General features: G+C 45.5%; 1 protein-coding gene across 4 annotated transcripts in view; it reads right to left on the bottom strand.

Moving 5' to 3' along the window:
• The window catches only part of NRP2 (neuropilin 2), a 120,836-nt gene that overhangs the window by 64,771 nt on the left and 31,489 nt on the right, over positions 1 to 24,576 (bottom strand). For all 4 annotated transcript variants that reach the window (XM_090282868.1, XM_090282871.1, XM_090282874.1 and 1 more), the window contains exons 3-7: positions 20,547 to 20,728; positions 14,728 to 14,958; positions 13,523 to 13,678; positions 11,682 to 11,851; positions 9,670 to 9,825 (exon numbers count right to left, since the gene is read on the bottom strand). In XM_090282868.1, the coding sequence (XP_090138994.1) occupies positions 9,670 to 9,825; positions 11,682 to 11,851; positions 13,523 to 13,678; positions 14,728 to 14,958; positions 20,547 to 20,728 (895 nt within the window). The remainder of the gene's footprint in view (positions 1 to 9,669; positions 9,826 to 11,681; positions 11,852 to 13,522; positions 13,679 to 14,727; positions 14,959 to 20,546; positions 20,729 to 24,576) is intronic.

Below are 24,576 nucleotides of genomic sequence, written 5' to 3'. Positions count from 1 at the left end.
TTTTCTCTTTCTTTCCTCTGTCCTTCTTTCCTTCCTTCCTTCTCTCTCTCTCTTTTCTTCCTTCCTTCCTTCCTTCCTTCCTTTCTTTCTTTCTTTCTTTCTTTCTTTCTTTCTTTCTTTCTTTCTTTCTTTCTTTCTTCCTTTCTCTCTCTCTCTCTCTCTCTCTCTCTCTCTCTCTCTCTCTCTCTCTTTCTTTCTTTCTTTCTTTTTCTTTTTCTTCTTCTTAAAGCAAGCCCTTAAACATTTGCTCTCTCTCTCTCTCTCTCTCTCTCTCTCTCTCTCTCTCTCTCTCTCTCTCTTTCTTTCTTTCTTTCTTTTTCTTTTTCTTCTTCTTAAAGCAAACCCTTAAACATTTGTTGCAGTATTGGTTTGGTGTTAACAAATTCTTTTAGCTTTTTCTTGTCTGAGAAGCTCCTTATTCTCCTTCAATTTTAAATGATAGCCTTGCTGAGTAAAGTAGCCTTGGTTGTAGGTTCTTGCTTTTCATCACCTTGAATATTTCGTAGCACTCCTTTCTGGCTTGAAATGATTCCGTTGAGTAATCAGATGGCAGTCTAATTGGTGGTCTCTTGTAGGCTACTACCTGCTTTTCTCTTGTGTCTTTTAGGATTCTCTCCTTGTCTTTAAGCCTTGATGTTTTAATTATGATGTGTCCTGGTGGCCTCTTTGGGTTCAACTTGTTTTGGACTCTCTGAGCTTCCTGGACTTGTGTAACTTTTTCCTTCATCAGATTAGGAAATTTTTCAGTTAATATTTCTTTAAATAGGTTCTTGATCTCTTTCTTATTCTCTTCTCCTTCTGGTATTCCCGTGATGCAGATGCTGTTATGCTTCATGTTGTCCAAAATGTTTCTTAATTGCTCCTCAATTTTTAAATTCTTTTTTCTTTTTTCTGCTCTGCCTGGGTGTTCTTTTCTACCTTGTTCTCCAAAACACTGATTTTATCCTCTGCTTAATTTCACCTACTGTTTATTTCTTCCAGTGTATTACTTATTCAAGATATTGCATTCTTTATTTCTGACTAGTCCTTTTTTATGGTTTCTATGTCTTTTTTCATGCTGTTGAGTATCCTTATAATTTTTACTCTAAACTCTCAATCTGATAAATTGCTTGCCTCCATTTCATCTAGTTCTGAAGAATTCTCTTGCTCTTTTATTTGGGGTGCATTTTTTTTACCTTCCTATTTTGGCTGCTTCTTTGTATATTCCACCTTAGATGTTAAACTAATCAATCACTAAATTTATCAGTTGTTAATCTAATCAAGCTGTAATCAGCAGTTGTGATTAAGATCCACAGGGTGGGGCAGAGTAATTCCTGGGTGGGGCTATTTCTTCCTCTCAGGCTGATGCCACTTGGAGAGGAATGCTTTGCCTGAAAAAGATGGCTTCTAGTCTGGGGAATGACTCAGCATAGGGATCCTGGTAGCTGTTCCTTCGGTCTTCTCCCCAGAGCTACCAGCCCCAGACTCTCGTCTAGTGTCTCTAGTCTGCTCTAGCTCTCTCTCTGACTGAGCCCAGGTTAAGTGGCTGCATATGAAATTTTGTGCACTGGCTCTTTAAGAGGCTCTCTGCATCTCCAATAGTCTCTCCCTGGCAGATAGAAACCCTGCTGCTTTTCACAGCTGGATGTTATCTGGGTTTCTTTCCAGCTCTGGTGCTGTAGGCTGGGGAGCCCAACTTGGGGTTTAAACCCCACACTTCTCAGGGGGAACACCCGGTCACTGAAATATCCTTCTAGAACTTGAGCTGCCACCCATGGGAGCCTAGTCAGTCCTGTCATGTCTCTTCTGCATTCCCTGCCAGTCACATTATAGTGTAGTGGTTTCTTCTGTCAGTCCATGGTTATATGGCTTCTCTCTAGCTGGTTGGTTATTTTGGGTGATTTCTCCACAATTTAGTTGTAATTCCAGATTGCTCCTGGGAGGAGGTTATGTAGCATCCACTTACTCCTCTGCCATCTTTGATCTCGGTAAAAAAATTTAAAACCAAGAACTTTGGTTTCTTTTCAGTAAGACAGAATCTGAAACCAGCAGCACCTCATGGATTTTCTGATTTGTACCTCTTGGGGAGGGAGGCACCTGACAATTAAATTGGCTGCTATCCAACATCCCAGTTTGGTTATTATCTATACCCCCTCCCCCCAGTCAGAAAAAGAAAATCAACATATTTTGACCATGCCTGTGAGTTCATAATGTGTGGACTATAATACTATGTAAAATACAAGAAAATTAGAATTTGAAAATATTACTAATAGTTTCTAAGGTCAACATTTCTCTCTTTTTCATCCCATTTCTAGTTACAGCTACCCCTCCCTGCTGACCGTTGCTTGTGCTCTCGTTGAATAATATGCAGTGAATTTGGCACGGCTAGGAATAGTGAGCATTTTGGCCTGCCTATCCCGGAAGCCTCTGAGGTGGGGGATTTTCTGCCACGCCTAAGTCCCTTTCTTACAGACCATAATGTCTGCCACCAACATCTCGGTGCCCAGAACAGTGGAGATGCTCTTTAACCAGAGACCTGCTGGCTGAGGAAGCTTGAATAGCCAGGTAACACCATAAGCCTGCCCTCCAAAGCCTTTGAGTATAGGCTTTGGTGTTACCTGGCTATTCAAGCTTCCTCAGCGAGCAGGTGTCTGGTCAAAGATGCAAGCTCCAATTATGGGCAGTGCCTCTCATTTGAATAGGCCTTTGGCATTCAGTCTGCACCCGCCCATCTCCTCATTACCTGTGGTGTGACCTACAGTTTACTTCTATTTTGCTGTAAATATCTGAATGCAGCCAGCTCCAGGGACTGCAAAGAAAGCAGGAAATTTTTCAAAGCCAGCTCAGTGCTGGGGCCCTGAGGTAGAAATTGTGCAGGAGATATTCTTCTACTTCTTTCTTTTTTAAAAAAGTACTTCTCTCCACTAATAAATGTTTCACAGCACCCCAAGTTCTCCTTTCCTATGTACTTGGCACAGGCAGGGAAGGAGGAGGAGGACAAGGCAGGCGGCACAGAGAGGTAACAGGAATGAAGGGAGGAAACTGGGGAAACCAGGAGCAGAAACAAATGTACCGGCTCATCCTCCCTGCACAGCCCAGGGGCCTGTCCTCCCTCTCCACCCCCTGCCCTTGCATTTCTCTAAAACCAGCCATCGGATCTACATGTAAAAATAAATTGTTAATCGATGAATGCCACCCTGTATAATTAATTTGTTGCACCAAACAGGCAGGGGTGGTGTGTGTGTTGTGGCTTGGCAGGGGGAGAGTTGCACAAGGAGAAAATGATATTAAAGTAATGGACATTTTTTTCCCTTTTTGTAAATCACGGTCCTGACATTTCTCTCTTAAGACTCCTCCTTGAAGACTACTAAAAAATTTTCTTTTTAACCTGCTTTCATTCTAGTGGCTGTGGGAACTTAGCCAGACACAGAGTCAGAAAGATGTGTCTCTCCCTCATATATATGAGAGAGAGAATTTAAGTGAGGCTGGGAAGGGGGGTAGGGCAAAGAAAGTTCCCTAACCACCAAATGCTCATTTATGACCATGATGCCCTCCTGTCTCCTCCTCCTTTACTTTAGGGCTGTTTTTGTCATCAAGCCATTTTTGCTAATGTGGAGGAGACAGAGAAGCAGGAGCGTGTCATGGGGTGTAGGGCGGGGGAGGCCTGTGGGTTTCTTTCGGAGGGTGGTGGTGGGGAGGTGGGTGGGATGTGTACATCCCCATCTGCATGTGCAGGATTATGTTACCCCCATGGAGACACTGAGCCCTGGAACATAGCATACTAACAGGATTAGGGTTTCAGGATTTGAGACAGGAAAGCATCAGGGAGGAGAGCAGAGGAGGGCCGCTCAGGGATTTGGGGCTGGAGGAGGGACGGGGTGGGGGAGAGTGTAGCAGCAGAGCAATGAAGGGATGGAGGGAATGGTCAATGTTCTCCTGTGAAGGTGGGGGGAGAAACAGACATTCTAACTGGGTAGGAAGGGCCCTCCACAGGGAAAGCCTCCTAACACAGACATTGCCACTTTTTTTTAAAACTTGCAGGGGGGCAAAAGAGAAACCGGAGAGGTACAGGGAGTGATGTTCCTGAGCCTATCTGCCATCTGTCTTCCTCTTCTGAGGGAATCTCAGCAAACTGGAGAAGGAAAATGGTGAGAGAAAGTACCTGACAATCTACCAGCAGATGAGCAGTTGGCTCCAGTGCTCATCCAGAGACTCTATGGTCAGGGCACAGAGCATGTTTTCCCAGCCCAGTAAAATCACAGCACCTTTCCACATCCCTTGCTTACTGGCTCCGTCCCACTGGCCCCTGTGTGCAGCAGTGGCCTGGGAAGCATGGGGAATTTAGTCTCAAGGCTGAAAGCGCCAGGGAGGCTGGTGTCAGCTCCCATAGACAATTCAGCACCCATGGGAATAGGGTGAAGCTAGCAATGGGGGCCTGATAGAGAAAAGATTTCAAGCTTATGCATAATGACATTTTCCCTTGAGTTTCCTAAGTGGAGAGGCTAAAGGTCTGAGCTCATCTCATGTCAAATGGATAAGGTACTAACTTAATTACCTAGGGCCCTGCATTCTTCTCAGTTATGATTGAGCGGGGGCAGATAAACTGGGGGTTTTGACTTGGGAGAGGGCATTGGTCCTCTTCTGAAAACACAGAACCCTGGTGAGATGATGCATTCATACCCTTGACTTCTGGAGGCTGATACCCATTCCTTGCTGAGGGTTTGAGTCATTGCCCTGATCTTACATCCAAGAAACACAATTATTGCTGTTAACCACCAGGAAGATTTCAAAAAGGTATTTTTGGAAAACTCAAAATTATTAATTAGAGGAATGGTCGCACGCCTCAGAGAAGAATGAGGCCAAGAGGGGTAGCATTGATCTCAGACAGCTTCAGTGTAGGTCCCATCAGATGCGGGGAGAGGTCTGGATGACTTATCAGGCCCCTTCCAGACCTCTGACTTTAAAACAAGGCACATAAATATCCCACGGGGCCTTGTTGCTTTTTAAATTGATAACTTGCTTCTGCTCAAGAAGAGCTTTGTGGGCCCAATACATTAATTATATCGTCAGAGAGCCTTCCATCTACAGATCCCAAGGTGCCTTGCCAACAGTAGCTGCAGCACCATTCCACATGGGCAGACGGCAACATTGAGGCACAGAGCTGTTTGGGAACATTCCCAGGTCACACAGCCCATGGTCTAAAAATAGACGCCGCCACGTGGGTCACACTGTGATTTGGGGGGTTTGGTTTTCCGACACTGCTCTCTCTGCTCCTCAGTCTCTGATCTGTTTCACAGAGGTTTTTAAATTCCCCAACAGCTTTCAAAATGATTAGTTTTAATTTAGAAAATAAATAGAGGACAGAGGATTTTTGAAGTGGGGTGTTTGTTTTCAAGGGATGTGGCCAAAACAAATGCAAAGCAGCTTCTTTCAACTCTATGTCCTCAGGATTCTAGGACGGAGCCCAAAGTCTGAAATGCTGAGCCTGGCGCTTTAAGCTGCACTGTCCAGGCCGACTCGCCTTTGGACCTCAGTTATAACGGAGGCTCTCCTCGAGAATGCACACCTCTTGACCTCTAGACCAAATATCTAGGAAGCCAATTTCCCCCTGATGCAAGATGAGTTCAAGGCATGGATCCACCACCAGTCTGGAAATCAAAGCCTGGCAACCAGGTGCCTTCTACAGGGTTCCCCATGTCCCTGGGACAAATTACTTGTCTGAAATCTTCAATTTCACAGTCTTTGAAACATCAATGGAAGTGAAGAAGCCAGTGCCTGAGGGTTCTCTGAGCCCCTTGGAGGTCACCATTACATTAATTTGATGAGCTTAGTGCATTTCTACCACTCATTACGGAGTGATTTGAAAAACTCCTGGACCCAAACCTTTCCTCATCCCAGCCCTCCCCCTCCCATCCTCAATTCGGTCATCAGGATATATTTAGCAACCCCTAGACTTTCTCTTTTAGCCAAAATTACTTCTAAATGCATCCGACTAGCCCAGCAGCACTGTGACTAAGAGAAAGGTAACCAGAGCTGTGTCAGCAAGGGAGATGCCCACATTTTCCAAATAAGGGAAGACTGAAGACAAGGGCTTTTGCTTGGACATATAAGGGCAATGGTCTCTGTCCTCCTGTCCCGATACCAGTCTTGGTCTCATTCTCTCCAATGCAGACTCATGGAACCAGTGTCTCAGAGGCGAGCGGGAGCTGGGCCAAGGCCTCATGCCTTCCAGTGCCTCTTGCTTGCTCTAGGCCTCTCCCTGGGTTTGTGTGTACATAATTGTTCCTATAATTATAGACCCATCCACGAACCGTCTACTTTTGTATTTACAACACTTGTGTCTATGTTTTGGGTGTTATTAATACACCTGGGGAAACCTAAAGCAGTTGTTTTCTGCTTGTGGTTTCTGAGGAAGTCTATGTGAAGCAATTTGTATAATCTCAGGGAGCACATGGGCTGGACATGGCTCCATCAGAGGGACGAGCTCTCTGCCTTGTGGTTATGCCATAAATATACATAAGGAGGGCCCACCCTATAGGAAAATCATAGGTTCCATGTTCGTGGCATGTGGAATTGGATAAGGGTCGGGGAATGTGCTGTGCATGTGGCATGCATAATTGTGCTGTGTTTTGCTGGGAGGATGCTTGCAATATGCATAGTAACAATGTAGTACCTTTTACACAGGCAACCTCACCAGTACCTGTTGGATGGAAAGAGACTAAAAAGAAGCTGCTTCTGGACTGGGGAAGGCTGGAAAAGAGTTCCTGAGTTTTCCTCGCTTCCTAGCTACAAGGAGAAAGTTGTGCCCCCATAGGCCAGTCCTCGCGTTAGCCCAGCCTGGGTCCAAATTGTAGTGTTTTGCAAGGAAATAGCCCCGTCGTTTCTCATCACCTTATGTGCTCATTAATCTTGTTTTTCTCCAATTTCCCCAATTCCCTGGTCTTTGGTTCACTGCATTGGTGTTGACAGTGACCAGGGAATAAAGTCAAGTTCCCACATCTCTGCTCCAAACATTGCCATCCGCTCTTCACACTGTGCACTGGTTTGCATCTGTGAACCCTTCCCCATACACGGAGCAGAGCCGGCTGCTGCCTCCTTCTCAGCTACACTTTGCTCACAGGTCCTGCTGTCTGAATTTTGCTTTCAAGCCCGCTACTTAGCACCAGTTAGCTTGGCACGGCGCCCACCATCCAGCGGCTACAAAGAAAGGCTCAGCGGTAGCACCGGGCATAGACAGAGCCTCTCCCTCCACTGCCCTCAAGTCCCCTCCTCACCCCGCCTCCCCTTCATGGCATCAAATCAAACTGAAGCAGACTTGACAAATCTATTTGGCATGGTTCACTCAACTATTTCAACCCGAACAGCCCAGAGAGCCACGCTGAGGCCCAGGCATGGTATGGAACCTGCACATTAAATACAGACGTCCGGGGGTAGATCGGCTAATGAAAGGGCAGCGGAGATCACCCTTGGAGGGGAGGACTCAGCAGGTCTCCCAAGTCGCCTGCCTGCCACTTGCAGTGGGGCAAGGGAGCTTGGGGGAGGGGGCGACGCCTAATTGGCAGGCTTTGCATTCTCCTGCCTCCTTTTAGGTACTAAGAGGATGAATTTCTAATGGGGAGAGACTGCTATTCCTCTGCCCCAGTGCCTCTATGTGGGCAGGACTGATTCACTAAACAAGCAGACAGCCATAACAACACAAAAACAAAATTAACCTTTGGCTACTGGGGAAAACAATGTAGCCAGGGGTGGGAAGAGGAGGAGGAAGAGGAAGAGGAAGAGAGAGAGAGAGGGGGCGGGGGGGCAGGGGAAGAGAGAGAGAGAGAGAGAGAGAGAGAGAGAGAGAGAGATGTATCCAATATGGAAAAGTTGAGAAGAATGATTTTAAGAATGATTTTAAAGGAGCCTAGAAGGCAAAATTCAATTCTCAGGCATATCTTCCCTGCAGAATGAATACCAGGGATAAAGCCAGGAAGGACAGCATTCTATCAAAATATGCAGCGCTAAGGTATTTCCAAAAGCAGATTTCCTACAAATGGTGTTTTAAATAGCATCCCAGTCCATCTGTGTGCTTTTAAAATCAGCTTATGCTATAGTATCCCTCTGGCCAGCACTGCTTAGTCATTGAGCCTGGACAGGAAGGCAGCCAGGTGGGCCTCCTCCTCCTCCCCCAGGACCCACACCTACCCAGCTGGCTGGCCCTCGCCTACCTGGCTAAGCTTCTGGGTTCTACCAGATTCTAACTACAAACGGTGGGTGAAGAACGAAGGCATGAAAATGCGTGGGATGTGATGGAGATTCAGCCCACAGTGTGCCCAGCCCCCAGTGCCGACCCAGGCTCCCCATGGCCAAGTGCTGTTTGACAACTCTTTCCAAAACAAATGAGGTCAGTGAGAAACTAGACCTGGCTCTGCATGTCAGGGTGAAGAAGCCTTTCACTTGCTTTATCCGTGAAATGGGGAATTTCTGTGAATGTGTGCATTGATACCTAGTAATATCTAGAAGCCACAATTTTCAGATGAATGGTGCCATGTTACTATGGTAATTTTAATTTTTAAAAAAACCACATTTCCTGAGTGAAACAGTGCCACCAACATTATAGCTCAGGATTTTCTGGGTCCAAGATTTCCAGCAGCACCGGGAAGAGCAAGCTGTCATGGGTCAGTGACAGGAGCCGAGCAGACTCTGGAAAAGATCTTTGGCCCCTCTAGGTCTGGCCGCATGTATCCCATTTTGATCATTCAGAATCCAACAGATCAGGGGCCTGGTAGAACTATAACACTAAAGAGGGGAGACCCTTTCCCTCTGTTCCCGGTTCCCTTCCGAGAAGGATGAACACTCTCCCTCCAGACCTGAGAGCCAGTCAACGATTAACAGAGCTCCCCCTCCGCCCAGGTGAGACCACCGAACATTTCCAATAAGCGCCCCCAACCTCTTGCCCCAAACACCGAGCGCACAACCACATTGCCCACGCCAGATGCCGGCCTGTTCACTGTCAGAATCCCACACCTCTTAAGAAACCTGAGTGCCAGACATTCATCCATTTTACAGCAAAAGCCCCACATCACGCACCCGAACACGCCTCCAGGAGCCGCAGGCAGCAAAGGCACCAGCTGAGAGAACTCAGTGCTTTGCTGCCAAGCCTGATGGCCAGTTCAGATGCCATCCCCGACAAACTAAATTTCTCCTCGTTATGTATTGTCCTCTTTCTTCTTCGGGATATTGTGATTCCCTCTCAGGATTTGTACCCCTTTCATTTCCGGACCTTGGTAACTCCTGAACTGCCATTTCATGTGGTTTTGTGATTGTTAACCCAGCATGTGGAAGGGACTCAGGCCATAAATGCTCATTGAATCCTGTGGGGAGAGACACGGGCTGGGAACACGTTTTCTCCTTCATTTGTAGTCAGAGAGCACACTGCATGTTCGTTCTCTCTCTCTCTCTCTCCCACCTCTCTCTCCTCTTTCTGCTCTGCAAGATGCAATAGCAACCAGGCTGTTGGAGAAACGGTATTTTCCAATCGCTTTAGCATAAAGAAAGAATATTTTCTGGGCCAGCGTCTCCCATGCCTCCATCAATTATTTGAGCCTCAATGAACCAGGCTCCTTCCCTGTGTGGGGTCGATTTGAAACTCTTCTTGCCCCTCCCCTCCTCCCTGTCCCAGCATGTCTGTAAGGAGGGAAAGTGGGTTACCTTGTGGTTTTTGCCATGCCGATACACCATCCAGTCTTCGCCATTAGTGCTGACTTCCAGCTTGTAGGATTTGACATAATAGCCATTTTGAGTTTCCCTGGAAATCGCTCCCTGTGTTGCAATGGCCGTGAGCATGGTTAGAAAGCGCAGGTCCACCTGAGGAAGAGAGGTGGCAAAGTAAGAGGCGTGTGACTCACAACACAAAGCGGCATCTTGCTTTTTCCTTCAAAGGACACAGGTGTAATACTTAGCTCACAACCCATGTGTGTGATTCACTCACATGTACTGGTGATTAAGGACCAATTTGCAATTCTGCTGGACAGGAAAACTCAACTTAGTCGACACTAAATTGGACACATTTGAAATTGTAACAATTATTTTTTTCCTCCTTTTTGCAGATCTGAATGGACAGTATTAAGTTTAGCTTAAAGGAATCATTGAGCACCTAGAATTAGGACCCCTACTTACTGAACAACAGTCTGCCTTGGATGGCAAAAGTAGATTCTGTTTTAAAGGAATAATGGCTAAATCCAATCCAATCTACGCCACTCTGATCCGGTCCAGTTAAATCCAATTCACTTATAATGCCCAAGTGGCAAAAGTCTCAGCTCAGGGCTGTCTCCCCTTCCCTCAGTACCTCACTCCATTGTGTATTTAGTCACTCAGGTCAGGCAGGGGTCAAAGGGCATGCAGAGTCTGCCCAAGCAATTAGGCTTATGCACCAAGTCCTGACCTTTTGCTCGGTGAGGAGGATGGTCCACATTTTGAGGAAGCTCCTCTCCCACAACACCAAACCCATTTGGAAATCACTGGATGTCATTCCTTTGCTGGCCACAGTGTTTCTTAATGGTAATCTCAGTGGGATCAAAATGTAGTCAGCACACACTGGTAAAATTTAATTCAGCAAGCATTTATTGGCTACTTAATATGCACTCGGCACTATTAAGCATTCAAACAAAGTACCCAGTGCTGTACATGTGCATGATAAACAGGTGAATAGCAGTGAGAGAAAGTATGTGATTCAAGACCAAAACTAAGGGTATAATCAATGGGATGCCCATTCTAAGGGAGAACTTTCTGGAAGCTTTGCAGGATGGGAAGGATTTTGGGAGAGGCAGAGGAAAGACAGTGACAAATGGCCTCAGGGTTGTGCTGAGAGAACCTCCCTGGAAGTTTCTAAGTGGCCTTTCTCCCTTTCCCTTTTGTGCTCTGCAATGCCCTTCTCAGAGCAGAGATCACCAAGTCACATCAGAACTCAGACAGGCTTGTCATTGGGTCACAATGCTGTCTGCCGTGTGTCATAAGTCATTGCTCTAGCATGGAACTAGCAGCTTGCTCTTCCCTGGGGATGAGAATTGGACCAGTCTGTCATGCAGGGAGGGGTTACTCAACATGACTGCAAGTCTCATTCAGGAGGAAAGCAAACAATAGTCTGAAAAGATGCTGCCGAGCATCTGGGCAACTCGAGTTTCATAGCTGGTAGTGACATTTTCCCATGTGTTCTTCTGATAGCTATGTGCAAACCTTCCTGGCAGGGCTCCTTCCCAACAGCAAAGATCATGAGAAGCTGCTGTGCTCAGCTAGCAACTCAACAAGCCTGCCCGTAGGAAAATGCCCTCCATCTCCCTACTCCCCATCACATTTCTGTTGCCTGCCTGTGCCAAGCATGAGGAAGTCTGGAACCGTTCATAGACTGTTCCTTGGATGTCTAGAGTGAAAGGGCAAACAGCACCCTGGCCAAACAACTTCTCCAAGGCTGTAAATGTTCACAAGAGCAGGGGCAGTGTCCACCTTACTCACCATTTTATCCCAGTGCACAGCAAAGTGCCTGGCACAGCCTGCTTACGCCTGGCATGTGTATCTGTTTGGATGGATGGATGAATGAATGGAGTTCTCAAGTATGCTGTGTTTATTTTCTTTGTGTCCTTTATCCATTTGAGATGAGGAGCCACCCCTCTTGCCCACCAATACACACATGCACCCTGCATGCCCTCTGAGATCTGAGTAAATACCTGGAGATACTCCTTGTTGGAATCCAAGTTGGGTGTCCAGCCATTGTCATCACCATGGAGCCGGCTTTGCTGAGGTCTCCACCTCCCGTCAGAGTAGGTAGATGAGGCACTGATCTGTTCATTAGCAATCCTGCCAGACTCCATTCCCAGAGGGACATTGCACTGAAAGTCTGGGAAACAGAGATGGTCAAGTATAGAGTTAGGTATCTCTGCCTCATACCCCTGGGGCTCTCAAAACACTCCTCCCTTCTAGGGACAAGTCCTTGCAGGCACTCTCATCTTAAAGACCTAATTATACACTCACATTTTAAAAACAACTACACCAAGTCACAGAGCTTGACAACCCCTCTGGGTCTGAAAGAACCTAAATTGGACCTAAAAGAAATCAGGCTGTGGATAAATAAGAATCATCATACAAATTAAAAATGCAATCTAAAGCACAAGAACTGTTAGTGCTGCAGGCTACAGATGCTCACAGATGCCAGATGCACCATTATTGAAATACAGGTACACGTGTGATAGACTTGTGGCAATTTGGGTGGGCTGATACATCGTGGGAAGCCTGCTTTATTAATAAACACCCAGAGGCACTTTTGCTTCTTTCTTTCTTGCACTCCAGTGTCTAATGAGTTCTAGCACAGAAGGCAGACATTACAAAGCAATAAATACCTGTCTTTGGGAGACCTCTCTCTAAAGACATGCATGTCACTCACATTCCCCTGAACTACCTGTCTGGACAAATGGACCCAGAAGTCACTTACTCTGACCTTGTGCCATCAGTTTAATTGCTGTCCTTCCCATGGACACTGTGGATACTGGTTAATATTTGTGTGTGCATGTGTCTGATAAGGACCAGCAATCTTTTCAGGTATCAAATCTATTCTTTAACTTTGTCGACTGCCCTGGCCATTTGGAGGACTTGGTGCAAGTTGCAATACTATTTTCTTGTCACTCAATATACATGAGCTCTTTGGAAAAACAAACAAACAAAAAATAAATAAAGAAAGAAATATATAAAACCCATCAACTTTCCCCCAGGTCAGGCTGCCACGCCCATAGGTAAGCACGTGGCCTGCTGTCTGCAAACATGGAAGGATTTCCCCAGCTCTAATCATCCATAAAGTGTTCCTTTAGTCCTTAAAGTTTTCATTTGGGTTTCTTCCACTAAAGCACATGTCCAAGAGGAGCTGATATAAAGATGTAGCTCAGGGCAAAAGACTAGATGGCAAATTCCATGACCGCTGGGGTCAAAGCTACACTTATAATGCTTGGCAGAGTGCCTGGCACATTGTAGAAGCTTAAAAAGCCATGCTTATTGGAATTGTGAGGTGGACAATTCCAGTGGACCAGTCCAGTGACAGAAACTCTACTTAGGACCAGAGATGTTTCATGTCAAAATATTTATATATATATAGAGAGAGAGATTTAAAGTTGCTATTTTGTGACAATGGCCACTGAGGTGTGGAGAGGAAGAAAAATAGCCTCAGATTCTAAAAATGTTAGCATGGGGGAGACTTTATATAGATATCCTAATTAATCTCCTTTTTATTCATAGATGAGAAAACTGAAGCTTGAGGTGGTCCTATAGCTTCCCTTGGGAATAACTAATTCTTAGTACACATACTTTTTCTTTTTCCTTTAAAGAAATGAGCACCCAGATGGACATTTATTCTATTTTCATTAATATTTGTCTAACAAGAGGCTACAACTCCCATTCTCTGAACTCATAGGCCATTGTAAATTCTGTAGAATTCCCACCAGGTCCCTTGTCTTGAAGAGGCCAGCAAAACCTCACAGTTCTGCTGGAAAGACAGACAGAGGTTTCCAACTTGCCAACTCACTTTCTAGCGGTTCTTGGTGGACCAGGTAGTAACGTGCAGAGAAGCCGTCCTTGGCCACTGCCATGTCTGTGTGAAAGGTCAGAGAGAGGATCCCAGTTGCCGAACGGAGTTCAGAGGGTGTTTTAGTCCCACAGTACTTGCCAATCAGGGGGCCAACTGGATATGAAAGACAGAGAGACGTCAACAGATATGGAAACGTCAGACTCCATTTACAATACATTCTTTCCCGCAACGGCAGGTCATTCAAAAGAACATCACTTTGTATATCTTGGAGTAAAAGAACAACCAAAGGCATGTTTTAAAAACAATGTCCAATATTTCTCTTGCACATTAAAAAATACTTCCACTAACTGGCTTAGTTCTGTATTCACAGCTTTGGGAGATGGGCTATTAATATAATGCCTACTCTACAGAGGAAGAAATTGAGGTTCAGAGAGGTCACATGACTTTCCACTGTTCATACAACCAGGAAATAACGGAGATGGGACTCAAATCCAAGTTTTGTGACTAAGTCTTCATTCAGAAAATAAAACTACTTAGCTTCTGAGCCTACATTACAGGGTAAAATACTTAGAATGGCTACCAAAGCAAAAGGTTGGTTTGCTTGCTGATACTGACTATACCCAATACTTACGCTGGTCTCCTCCTAAGAATTACAGGCTCCTGGTTCCTTGTGGCCTTGGGTAATGTACTTTTTTAACATCTATGACTTTATTAATAATAATGAAATTATAGTAACGATAATGATGATGACAGCAGCTTATTTAGGCAGATATGACAAATAGGTTAGTAACTTTTCCAAGGTTGCAGAGGTGCTAATAAGCAGAGTCAGGATTTAAACCTCATCAATCTGGCTTTAGAGTCCTATTTGGGCAGAGAAGGTCGTCACTTTTCCATTTTCTATGGACATCCTGACATCTTGGAGCAGAGAAAAACATTGCCTATGGTTTTTCTCATCCTTATCCAAGTATCTATTCAGTCTCCTCCTATCCTTCTTCAAACAAATATCTCCAAGAAAGGAAATGGCCCTTCTGCAATTTCTCCGAAATCATCCTTGGTGAAGGATAACAAAAGAAAGTCATCGTGGGTCACACACAAATCCTAAGGAGCTTTTAAGTCTTGGTTCTCTTTTTAGTTTTACTAAAGCAATTAACAGGCACAGGAGAGGCTTCTGAGAAGTGCCTTGTGACAATGACATCACTCACCATGCGGAATGCCATCCCAGATGTCCAGCCAATCGTATTTGCAGTCTCCCTCTCCCACCTGCAAGGGGTCGTGTTCCAGGTCAAAGGTCAGAAATTGCAGGACGATCTCCATCTTGGGTCTGGCCAGGATGGTAAAGGTGCAGTCCAAGTTATGTGGGTACTTCTCTGGAAACCCGGGAGATTCGATGGTCCCGTTGGGGCTTGTGAAGTTTTTAGAACAATCTTCAGAGCCTATATATAAAAGAGAACCTTAACATTAAGAAAGTAGAAGAAGATGCCTTTCTTAGCTGCTGCTGTTATGTGGGTTATTTAAATGTTTGGGGCCAAGTCCCCCTACTCTTTGTTTCCACTGGAGTGGCCCCTAAAGCAACATACTCTTCACAGTCATGTTTCAAGCCTTTAAGCCAGACCTTCTTTAAGAGATAAATTAAGGAGGTGAAATGGCTTGTTCTACATACTAGAGTAAGAAAAGCAATTGAAGAATTGGGGGGGGGGGCATTAGAAAGAAGTTGTGTGTGTGTGTGTGTGTGAGAGAGAGAGAGAGAGAGAGAGAGAGAGAGATTCTCTTGAAAAGAAGAACAGAGTCTTCTTTCTCAATTACTCAGCTGCTTGCTCCAGAAATGTAAGTTATTTCAATCCTTAAGGAAGGCTTGCTGATTGCCAGCAGGGCAAACAATGTTACCCCTTATTTATTGCTGACCTCAACACAGCCCCTATTGTACCAGAGCCAACTAAGTGCCCCCTTCTCCCTCCAAGATCCAAGGTGCCTCAGGGGAGGGGCAAAGGGGAGCTCGGGTCTCATTCATGTCATGACTATATTAAAACGAGCTGCTCTGTAGTGGCCAGACAATTAACAATTGACGTTTTTAGCCGGTGGATCACAGCAGGGCGTTGGGGATGTTAAAGGCCGCTCCAGCCACAAGTTTGGAAAAATGCGGCAGTGTATTGACGTTTGGAAGGCTTCTGGCTCCTTTCTGGTGGGGATGGCCTTGTTTCTCTCCTAAGCGCTTGTGTATGCTTTCTTGGGACTTAGGAGGTGCCCTTATTAAATGCAGCACACATTCGCTTCCTGGTGCAGGCTTGGAGGGCAGTAGGAGCTGTAAAAGGATTACAGCACCGTATCTCCTAATGCCTCTAGGTGGAGTCACCTTAAAAGAGCCCCGTGTAGTTTAACGAGGCCACCATTTGCCAGGAGGGGCCCAGAGGCCGGTCCCAGAACACTGTGGCCCAGACTAGGGCTGGACAATCAGAATTGATTTCACGATGTTCTGATTTTAAAATTAAAAAACGTAGCAGGATTTATGAGGAGGATAAATAGGCATTCTAAGCATGAAGAAAAAACACAGAAATACTCAATAAAGCAGGTGTTTACTGGCAGGAAGTGTCCTCTGGGGATCCCACTGAAATATAACTATGCAATGTCAATATGCTGATCTTAGCCCGCAGCAATGTCTTTATCCGAGACTCCTGCAGAGGCCCCTCCATGAGTCTCTTTATTGATGATGGCTTTCTGGAAAGCTGCAAATGTCTGACTTGGAAAGGTGCTATGCAAATAAGCAGGAGAGAGGATTGCAACTTTTCATTTTTAGTATCAGGCAGGAAATTCCAATATTCCTACCTACCCATCCATCATCTCCACCCTTCTGCCTAGCACTGTGCTGTGGCAAGATAGGAGCCCCAGACACCTGGGGCTAGAGCTAACCTTTCCAGGACTTATTGGAGGCTCTCTATGTGCTGCATCTTAGCAGGTCTGCATTCCATCATTCAGGACAGGGCAGCCGAATGGGCAGCCAGGGCTTCCCCCAGTTTGTAAACCATAGAATCCCCAGCTTTGTTTGCCATTGAGCCCTCAGCTCCTGAGGGACTCCTCAGTGGCCGGAAATGAGAGACTTTGGCAAAGCCAAGCCAGCTGGCAGCTCTTGGGGGGCCTGAAAAGAACTCTGAAAGGTTAGGGCTTATGACTGCTGTACAGCCTTCTTCATGGGGGCCGATTAGCCAGAGGAAATTCACTCTTTATTCACAAGGTGCCTCCAGAGCTAGAAAAGGCATCCTGACATCCCCTCCTAGTCTGCTCGACTTGTTCTTCTCTTCCTGGGCAAGGGGAATCCTCCATCCCCTCTGGGAGTAGGGAATTTATGGAGGAATCTTTCATTGGTCCTTCCTATCCATGGGGGCCAGGGTCTTCCACAATGGATACCTAGTAAGTCCTAGAGAAGCCTGGAGAATGTGAAGTTCTAAAGTACTCAGTTTCCAGAGTTCTGAGGCTCTGCATTCAACTGATGGGGATTTTTCAATCTGACATTCTTAAGGCAAAAAAAAAAAAAAGTGTATCTATCTTTGACATATGGCCATATATACATGGGTATATCCCTTGGCTTATTTTGAATGAGGTAGACAAACAATTTTATCCCTTTTATGCAAAAAAAAAAAAAAAAATTAAACATCCATTATAATTGTGAATTTGTCTCACTGTTTAAAGTGTGGTCAAGGCATCAGAAAGCAGGCAGCTGGCTACCAAATGTGGAGAAGAGATCACAGAAAAGGGTGACCGTCCTTTAGATAAAAGTTGAATCTTGCAGATATATACCTAATCCAAGATCTTTGCTGTAATGTGTTAAAGGGACTAAAGGTTGAAAAAAAGAGCTCAATCAACAAACACTCAAGTCACTCAGCACTGAGATTGTCCACAGAAGCTGGAGGATTTTGGCTGTAGTGAATCATTTCACACCAAAGGATTCTGGTACGAAAAATGCCTCCTTCATGTTTTTTCACTGTAAATTTTACAGTAACCCTGCAAGCGGAAGAAGAATCTATACGTATAAAGCTATTTAAAACATGGTGGATTTATCCAAAGCTTAGCTTGACCTGAAAAACACATATAGTTTTTCAATTTTGGGAGTGGGGAAAAGGGGCCCTCCAGGCTTTTTTTATCTGTGAAAGACCCCAGAAATTTCAGTTCTCAAAATGTCTCTGAGCACCCGAAAAGAAGACTTTTTTTGAACATTGGTCCACAGAACATCAGAAAACCAACAAACAAAAAACCCACATTTTCCAGTGATTCAGTCTCCAACGCTACATTTTAAGTTATTTTAAAATTCCTTTCTCTGTTATGCTCATGATGTAGTGATTTGAGAGCCTTTAAGTGTGTGAGTTGTTCTGGTTTACCCTTTTGTATGGGGATAGTTTGGTAACATATAGACTCTTTTATAAGCCACTTCACTCAGGGCAGACATGAACTTCCCACTCTAGCCACATGTCCCCTGTCTGTACCCAAGTTGTGGGTTTATGTCTGTCAGTAATTGTGCAGCAGAGTCAATGTGCTGTCGAAGGCTTCCAGAAACCTTTGTGTGGATATTTGCGTATCTGTGTTTACGGTTCCCCCATCTTTCTCTACAAATCTGACCAGCAAACATAGCTGTGTTTGTTTGGATTTCGTTAGACTGTTCATGCATTTCTTTCATGTTCTGCAGATGATGTAAATGGTGTCTTTTCTCTCAAGACTCCAGCAGTGGGGGCAGAACATGGCACCTGAAGCATGTCGAATTTTGCATCCCTGCACACATAGTGTTTTATTCAGAGCTGGCTTCCATGCCGAGAGCTGCTCTTTGGAATGGCAGGTGGAGTGGCCCTAGGAAGCCATTGGGCTCTCTCTTCTTTCTTACATTCCCTACAAGTGGCTGCTGTTGGCAGGACATTCCTCCCACTGCAGTTACTTCCTTCTTTCTTGTGTAGACAATGCCGGTTCATAAAGCAGGCTGCCCCATTTCTCCACACCCAAACCACCTGTCTTGGCTGGCACTGTTGTTTCTAGGAAGCCCACAGACTTGTTGCCTCATTCTAAATCCTACTTCAGCCTGTCCTCCAAACAGCCAGGCTGAGTTGTAATACCCTCTTGTGTGTTTCATCTTTTAACATCGTCCATGCAAATTTGCCCGATGGGTAGGGTGAACATTCACGTTTTCTGTGGTTTTCTGGTGAATGTGGCAGCATCCTTGTGCAATACGAAGTCAGGAGGCAAGCCTGAGTGGTCCTGCACATCTTGTTCTGACGTCCCGTGGCCTGGCTTACAGCTGCTTTCCTTTCATGGTCAGCACAGTGGCGCTGAGTGACAGTTTTAGCACCGGGGACTTTGCTATCTAATAGACTCTCTAGGCTCTCCGCTTGCAACGTCACCCAATGGAGCCCTCATTTTCATAACCATGGCATGTCAGCCATGCCTTTACTTAGCACTTACTTTCAATTCACATACCTATTTACATATAATCATCCAACAATGTCTACTGTGCCTCTGTTCTGTGCTAAGGGTTTACACCCCTGTCAGCCTCACTAGAAGAGGGCAAACACTCTTCTGGTCCTTTTCCCCTCTCTCTCCCCTGTGCTCCCCAGCAGAAAATGGTACAATGAGCATTTTATCAGTGATCTGGTTCTTGTACAGGACTCAAGGGAATGTGGATCAAGCTATTCAGGAGCCCCCCACCAGCCCCGAGCCACTGGACACAGATTGTCAGTGCCTGTGGCCTCATGTGGTCAGGAGCATGATGACCCACAGCAGATGGTGCTTCTTGGGACTGGTGCCCTGAGAGAGTCCGGCTGCCACTCTGGCTTGACACGGTCCCCTTGGCCCCGCCCCTTCATTGGACTCAACATTCTTGTTCTCAGGCAGACAAATCCGACAAATATTTAGACAGAGTGGATATAAAAAGTGCTTTCAGCAGCTACCACTTCCTTTCAAGAACTGTTTAGTGAAAAAGAAAATATATATGAATAGCTCCCCTCACACTGAACTCGACAGGCGCCGGACTTGGGCCTCTCGATGACAAGGCCTCCCCTTTCACTGGGCTCCAACCACAAGTTGCCAAACTTAGGCTGGAGAGGAGAACACACTAGTTAGATGCGGCGGGGCCTCTTGGGTGGAGCAGCGGGCAGAGGGAGAGGGGAGAATTGGAGAATAAGCTTCACTTGGCCTCATGATAATGAGCTCACATACTGGAGGGAAGAGCACACTGCTTGGAGTGCTTAAGTGTAGGTGCTGAGCCAGCGTCTTGTGAGTGAAAGTTGGCTCTTCCCAGTTATGGAAATACGCACTGGCCCATGTTCTCAGGGCCTAAGGTAATCGAAGGGGGAGCAAAAGGAAAGCAAGCGGTCGACTTGACGTGCAGTGTTCTCTGCCTCTTTTTCTCCTATCTTTTTCATTGCTTTTCAGGGAGTCAGCTTCATTGGCATTTAGCAAGTAGGCCATTGGCATTCAATGGGTAGAAGTGGTAAAATGGGTCAGCAAGGGGGAAGCCATATCAGGCTACTGCAGGACCCCACTGGGAGGGGGCAGGTCATAGTGAGAGCTTTAGAGACTCTAAACACTAAAAAGATTATATCCTCTCTGCCCCATGTAATTCCAAATAAAAGCCACATTAAACCATGAAGTAATTAGGAGGAAGTTCAACCAAGTTTTGCTTTTTCCCATGAAGATTATTATGATTTTTAAAAACACATAAAGATCAGACTCTTTTCAAAAGTGGTTTTCTATTTAATTGGTGCCCCTCCTCTTTCAGTGCCACAAACAATGGCTTGGCCCGTCAGGCAGCACCCAGCACTAACCCTGCAACTTGCTCTCTCAAGTTGGATGATAACTTAAACTGGCTTTTTATCTTGGGCTATCTCCAGGTTCACCTTGAACCTCTCTGCCCTCCATCAGCTTGTCTATGCGCACATGACCATCACACAGTTCCCGGACATTGTGCCCCATGGCCAGACACAGATGGCGATGTCCCATCTTCTCTTAGATGCCCAGCCCCTGGCTATCCACCCACGACCACACTGACCTGTCTTGAAGATCTCATAGCGCAGGGAGAAGCCTGCACCCTGCCGGGCATAGTCGGAGGTGAACTTGATGTAGAGAACAGAGCCCGAGGAGATGATGGTGGGTGGAGCGATGTTCCCACAGTGCTTTCCCAGGAGGTCTGCAGAGTCACTGTCTCCATCTCGAATCTCAATGAAGTCATACCTAGGTGAGGATGGCACGGAGGGGCAAATGTGAGAAAAGCTCACTTTAAGGAGATGAAAAGGACACTTTGTCTTACTCTGGCTCATGTGCTCTCCATTCGTTTCTAGACACATAGGTGTTCCAGATTGCTAAACCAACTTATGTTTGCTTGCAGACTTTCAAACACAGATACAGGAAGTTGCATTGCTTTGTTAAAGCCACAGAAAGAACAAGCACCTTGGCGATGACTAGACTTGAAGGCCTTATCGCACCTACATAAGAGCAGTAGCATCATTCTATCAAACATCTAAAAAAAAAAAACCCCCAAAAACCCAGAAATTTCTTTGTTCCTTCCGTAGGACCATTTTTATTTCCATTATAATTTATCTGAATCTTGCTCTTTTCTTCTTAGGTCTATATCACAGCAAGTTGCTTTTACCCATTTGAGCATCCATTGCCTCATCTGCAAGATGAGGATAAAGGTATGCACTTCAGAGGGTTGGGATAGAGATGGAATGAAAAAAAAAAAGTAAGGTGCTAGGCACCAAGCCAGGCACACTGGGGATGTTTCGGAGATATTTTTATTTTCCTGCTCTTCCCCATGCTCCGGTTTTCTCCTGGGTCATCCCCTCTTCTCTCATTTTTAATTGTTAATGACAAAGACTTCCCACACATGGGCCACCTCCCTCACTGGGATGACTCTGCGAAGTTCACATCAGCATTGTCTAGTCAACAACGCATTTTAGAAGGGAATCAGCATCATCTCAGATAAGGCAATAAAAACATTTCTCCCAATGCAGGGGGTGAATCCCCAGGGACTAGCGTCTTTGAGCACAGAACTCCTTGCCTCAGCAAGAGACAGAGCAGCCGCCCTCCCTACACCACCAAGGCCTGAGCTCATTTCACACAGAATCAAACTGGATCCAGGTGGGGAAAGGCACCTCAAAGACATCCTTGGCTAGGCTCATGGGACGGCACCATTTTATCTGTACAGACACACGTATTCAGCCTTGCCATATGCTCTGACAATCATCACTGGGCCCTCTTCGGACTCCTTCTCTGGGCTCCCGACTGCTCAGGTAGGAAATTTCCCCACTAGCTCTCTTCCAGTTGTTAGCCACTATACCATTATTTACTGAAAACTCTCTATCTCTGTTTATTTATTTTGCATCAACCTGTTAAAACAACATGGGAGAATCTCTTTCTTTTGGTTAAAAAGAGGCTCTGGAAAGGCTTCCCGTCCTGGCGTGTGCCTGCCACACACACAGGGTCTGTGGGGGCTGTCTGTCTGCAGGAGTGGCTTGTTTGAGCCTCAGTGGTCTGAGGCCTCACTCCAGCCCCTGGGAGCCATATTTCAAATTGCTCAACTACTTCCAGATAACTAGGCCTGCAAAGGATGGATAAGGTGTGGACCAGGGTTAGTTCATTCTTTGATACCAGAGAGCTGGAATCCCACAGTCAAAAGAATCCCAGAAGTCGGTGAGACTTCTTCTGGGGAAGATGATGGCAGGGTTTCCCCTGAGAGTTCTGGGGAGATGGCCACGAATTGAGACAGGCAGTGGGGTGGAAAAATCTGGGTGGGTCTGTGATTTCAGCATGGGAGATGGTACTGACTTTGAAAAACACGCTTCCTCACTTCGAAAATAAAAGTGAAAAGACACTGCGTTACTTCTCAAAGGAAATTTCCCAAACCTGGAAAACCCCTTCTTACTATCTCTGTACTGAGGCAGTACTGCTGCCCTGTCACTCCCAGCTGAGTCATGGTGACACCCCTCCCTACCCCACGCCCCAGCATGCGCGATGGTGGGGGAGCCACGAGGATGCCTTAAACAGATACTACCCGTCTCCCCTCGATTAGCAAATGCATGGCCCATAAGCAAGAGACACCCCCCCCCCCAATTCCCCTGTCCATCTGGGAAGTGACACCACTGGGTTTGAACCCCCACTCAGCCTTCTTCACTGGGTACCCTCAGGCAAGTTACTTAACCCCTCAGCGCCTCAGAAATGGGGAAAATGAAAGTAAGATAGGGATAGTTGAACCTTTCTCTTTGGACTGTTATGAGCTTTAAATGACCAACATAATCTATATGAAGTGTCAGCTCACAGCTTGGCAGTGAGTGTGTGCTTAACAAGTGTTCACCAGGACCTGTTGCCCTCACACCCATTTCAGAGGGGAGGAGGCTGAGCCTGGAGCTGAGGAGACTTTCCCGGAGAGACGGAGCGAGTAAGGAGAGGTGCAGCATAAGCAGGAATGCACATCTGTTCAAACATTTTGGAGGGCATCTTGGCAAAAATGTGAAAAAAGTTAATATGTACATACCCTTTACTCCAGCTATCACACTGCTAGGAATTTTTCCTAAGAAAATAATCAGACAACTGTGCAAAGATATATATGAATATGTATATGAATCTCTGAGCATAGACATATAAGAGGCATATAAAGAGTGAAAAGATGCTTTGTTTATAAACAGTGTCATGTCTGAATGCCCAACGACAGAGAATAGGTAAATCAGTTTTGGTATACGAATAAAATGCAATACTCCACTGCTATAGTTAATAGTGCTGTAGGTATATGTTTTTTGTTTTTATGGACAAAAATGTTCATGATATATTGTTAAGTTGAAAAAAGTAGATATTTTTAAAAGCATGTTTTAAAAACATATGTGTGTGTGTTTATGTATATATTTCCTTGCATGCACTTACAGAAAAAAAAGTCTAAAAGAGTGTACATTAAAATATTAACAGTGGGGAGATAGATGTATGGTGGGAGAACTGGTAATTTTTACTTGTTTCTTTGTTCACTTCTATTATCTACCTGTATTGTTTACAATAAGTCTACATTTCTTCAATAAGCCACAAACATATAAAATAGAACTGCTTCCATGAAGACGTTTTCTTCAAAGTAGAAGAGCTGGGAAAAATAACCAGCTTTCATGAGTGAGCAGATGAAAACATAAATATCCCCATCACCATCACCATCACGATCACCGTCAACATCATCCACCTCAGACTCACAGTAAGGACTCAGTAACACACAGCCTTTGGGGGCACCTAGGCTAGTGCCAGTGACAGGGCCTACACTCAATAAATACTGAACGCTAGTTTTATGAAGACCACCAGATAGCTCTAGTCTTTGTGGTGCCAATTTCTCTAGGAAGGACAGAGAGGCCCTGACATCCCACTGGCTCCTTCATGAGAAGTGGGAGGGTCTGAGCTGCGTGGCCTCATCACCCAGGGAGCAATTGAGAGGATTAGCAGAATGAGCCAGGGAGCAGGGCTGCCTAACAAATGCCACAGATCTAGGCTGGCCTCAGTTTCCTCCATGGATACAGGGCCCCCAACCCTTCTGTGTAATGCTGGCAGTTACAAATGTGTCCTTGCATATCTACATGCACATAGAGTGAAGACACCCACTTTGGGAAAAAGTTTTTCTATGAATCAATCATTATTATAAATTTTCTCTCTGAGCTTGTTATTTAAAGGACCCCTCTAGTGAGTCCTTTTATAAAGCAAATAATCAGCCCTCACTAGCACTCCTTAGGATAGCTGGTCTTTCCTATCAGGTTCACTTCAGGGGAAAACTACCTTGCGTTTCAGTTTGGTGGTAAAATCCCTCCTCCCTCCAGTGTCTGCGCTCTGCCCTGTGGACAAGCCCCAGTTAACCACCAGGGCTCTGGCTGGGCTTTTTGTAGACAAGGCGCACTCCAAATGACATGCTGACTTCACACAGAATGTCTCATTTACCTCCTGTGTGACTGACTCATTTGGGGAAATTTTTTATTAGGGATTTGCCACAGCTGGAGTAAATCTCAGAAATTTCAGTGCTGTTGGGTTCATTTGGGAAAGCACACAGAAGCTTAGGAAATTTG

This window comes from Furipterus horrens, unplaced genomic scaffold, assembly GCF_987537825.1.
Source record: "Furipterus horrens unplaced genomic scaffold, mFurHor1.1.pri manual_scaffold_1, whole genome shotgun sequence".
In the NCBI taxonomy this organism is placed as follows: Eukaryota; Metazoa; Chordata; class Mammalia; order Chiroptera; family Furipteridae; genus Furipterus; species Furipterus horrens.
The sequence above is the reverse complement of the archived record's forward strand: the minus strand, read 5'-3'. Positions and strand labels throughout refer to the sequence as shown.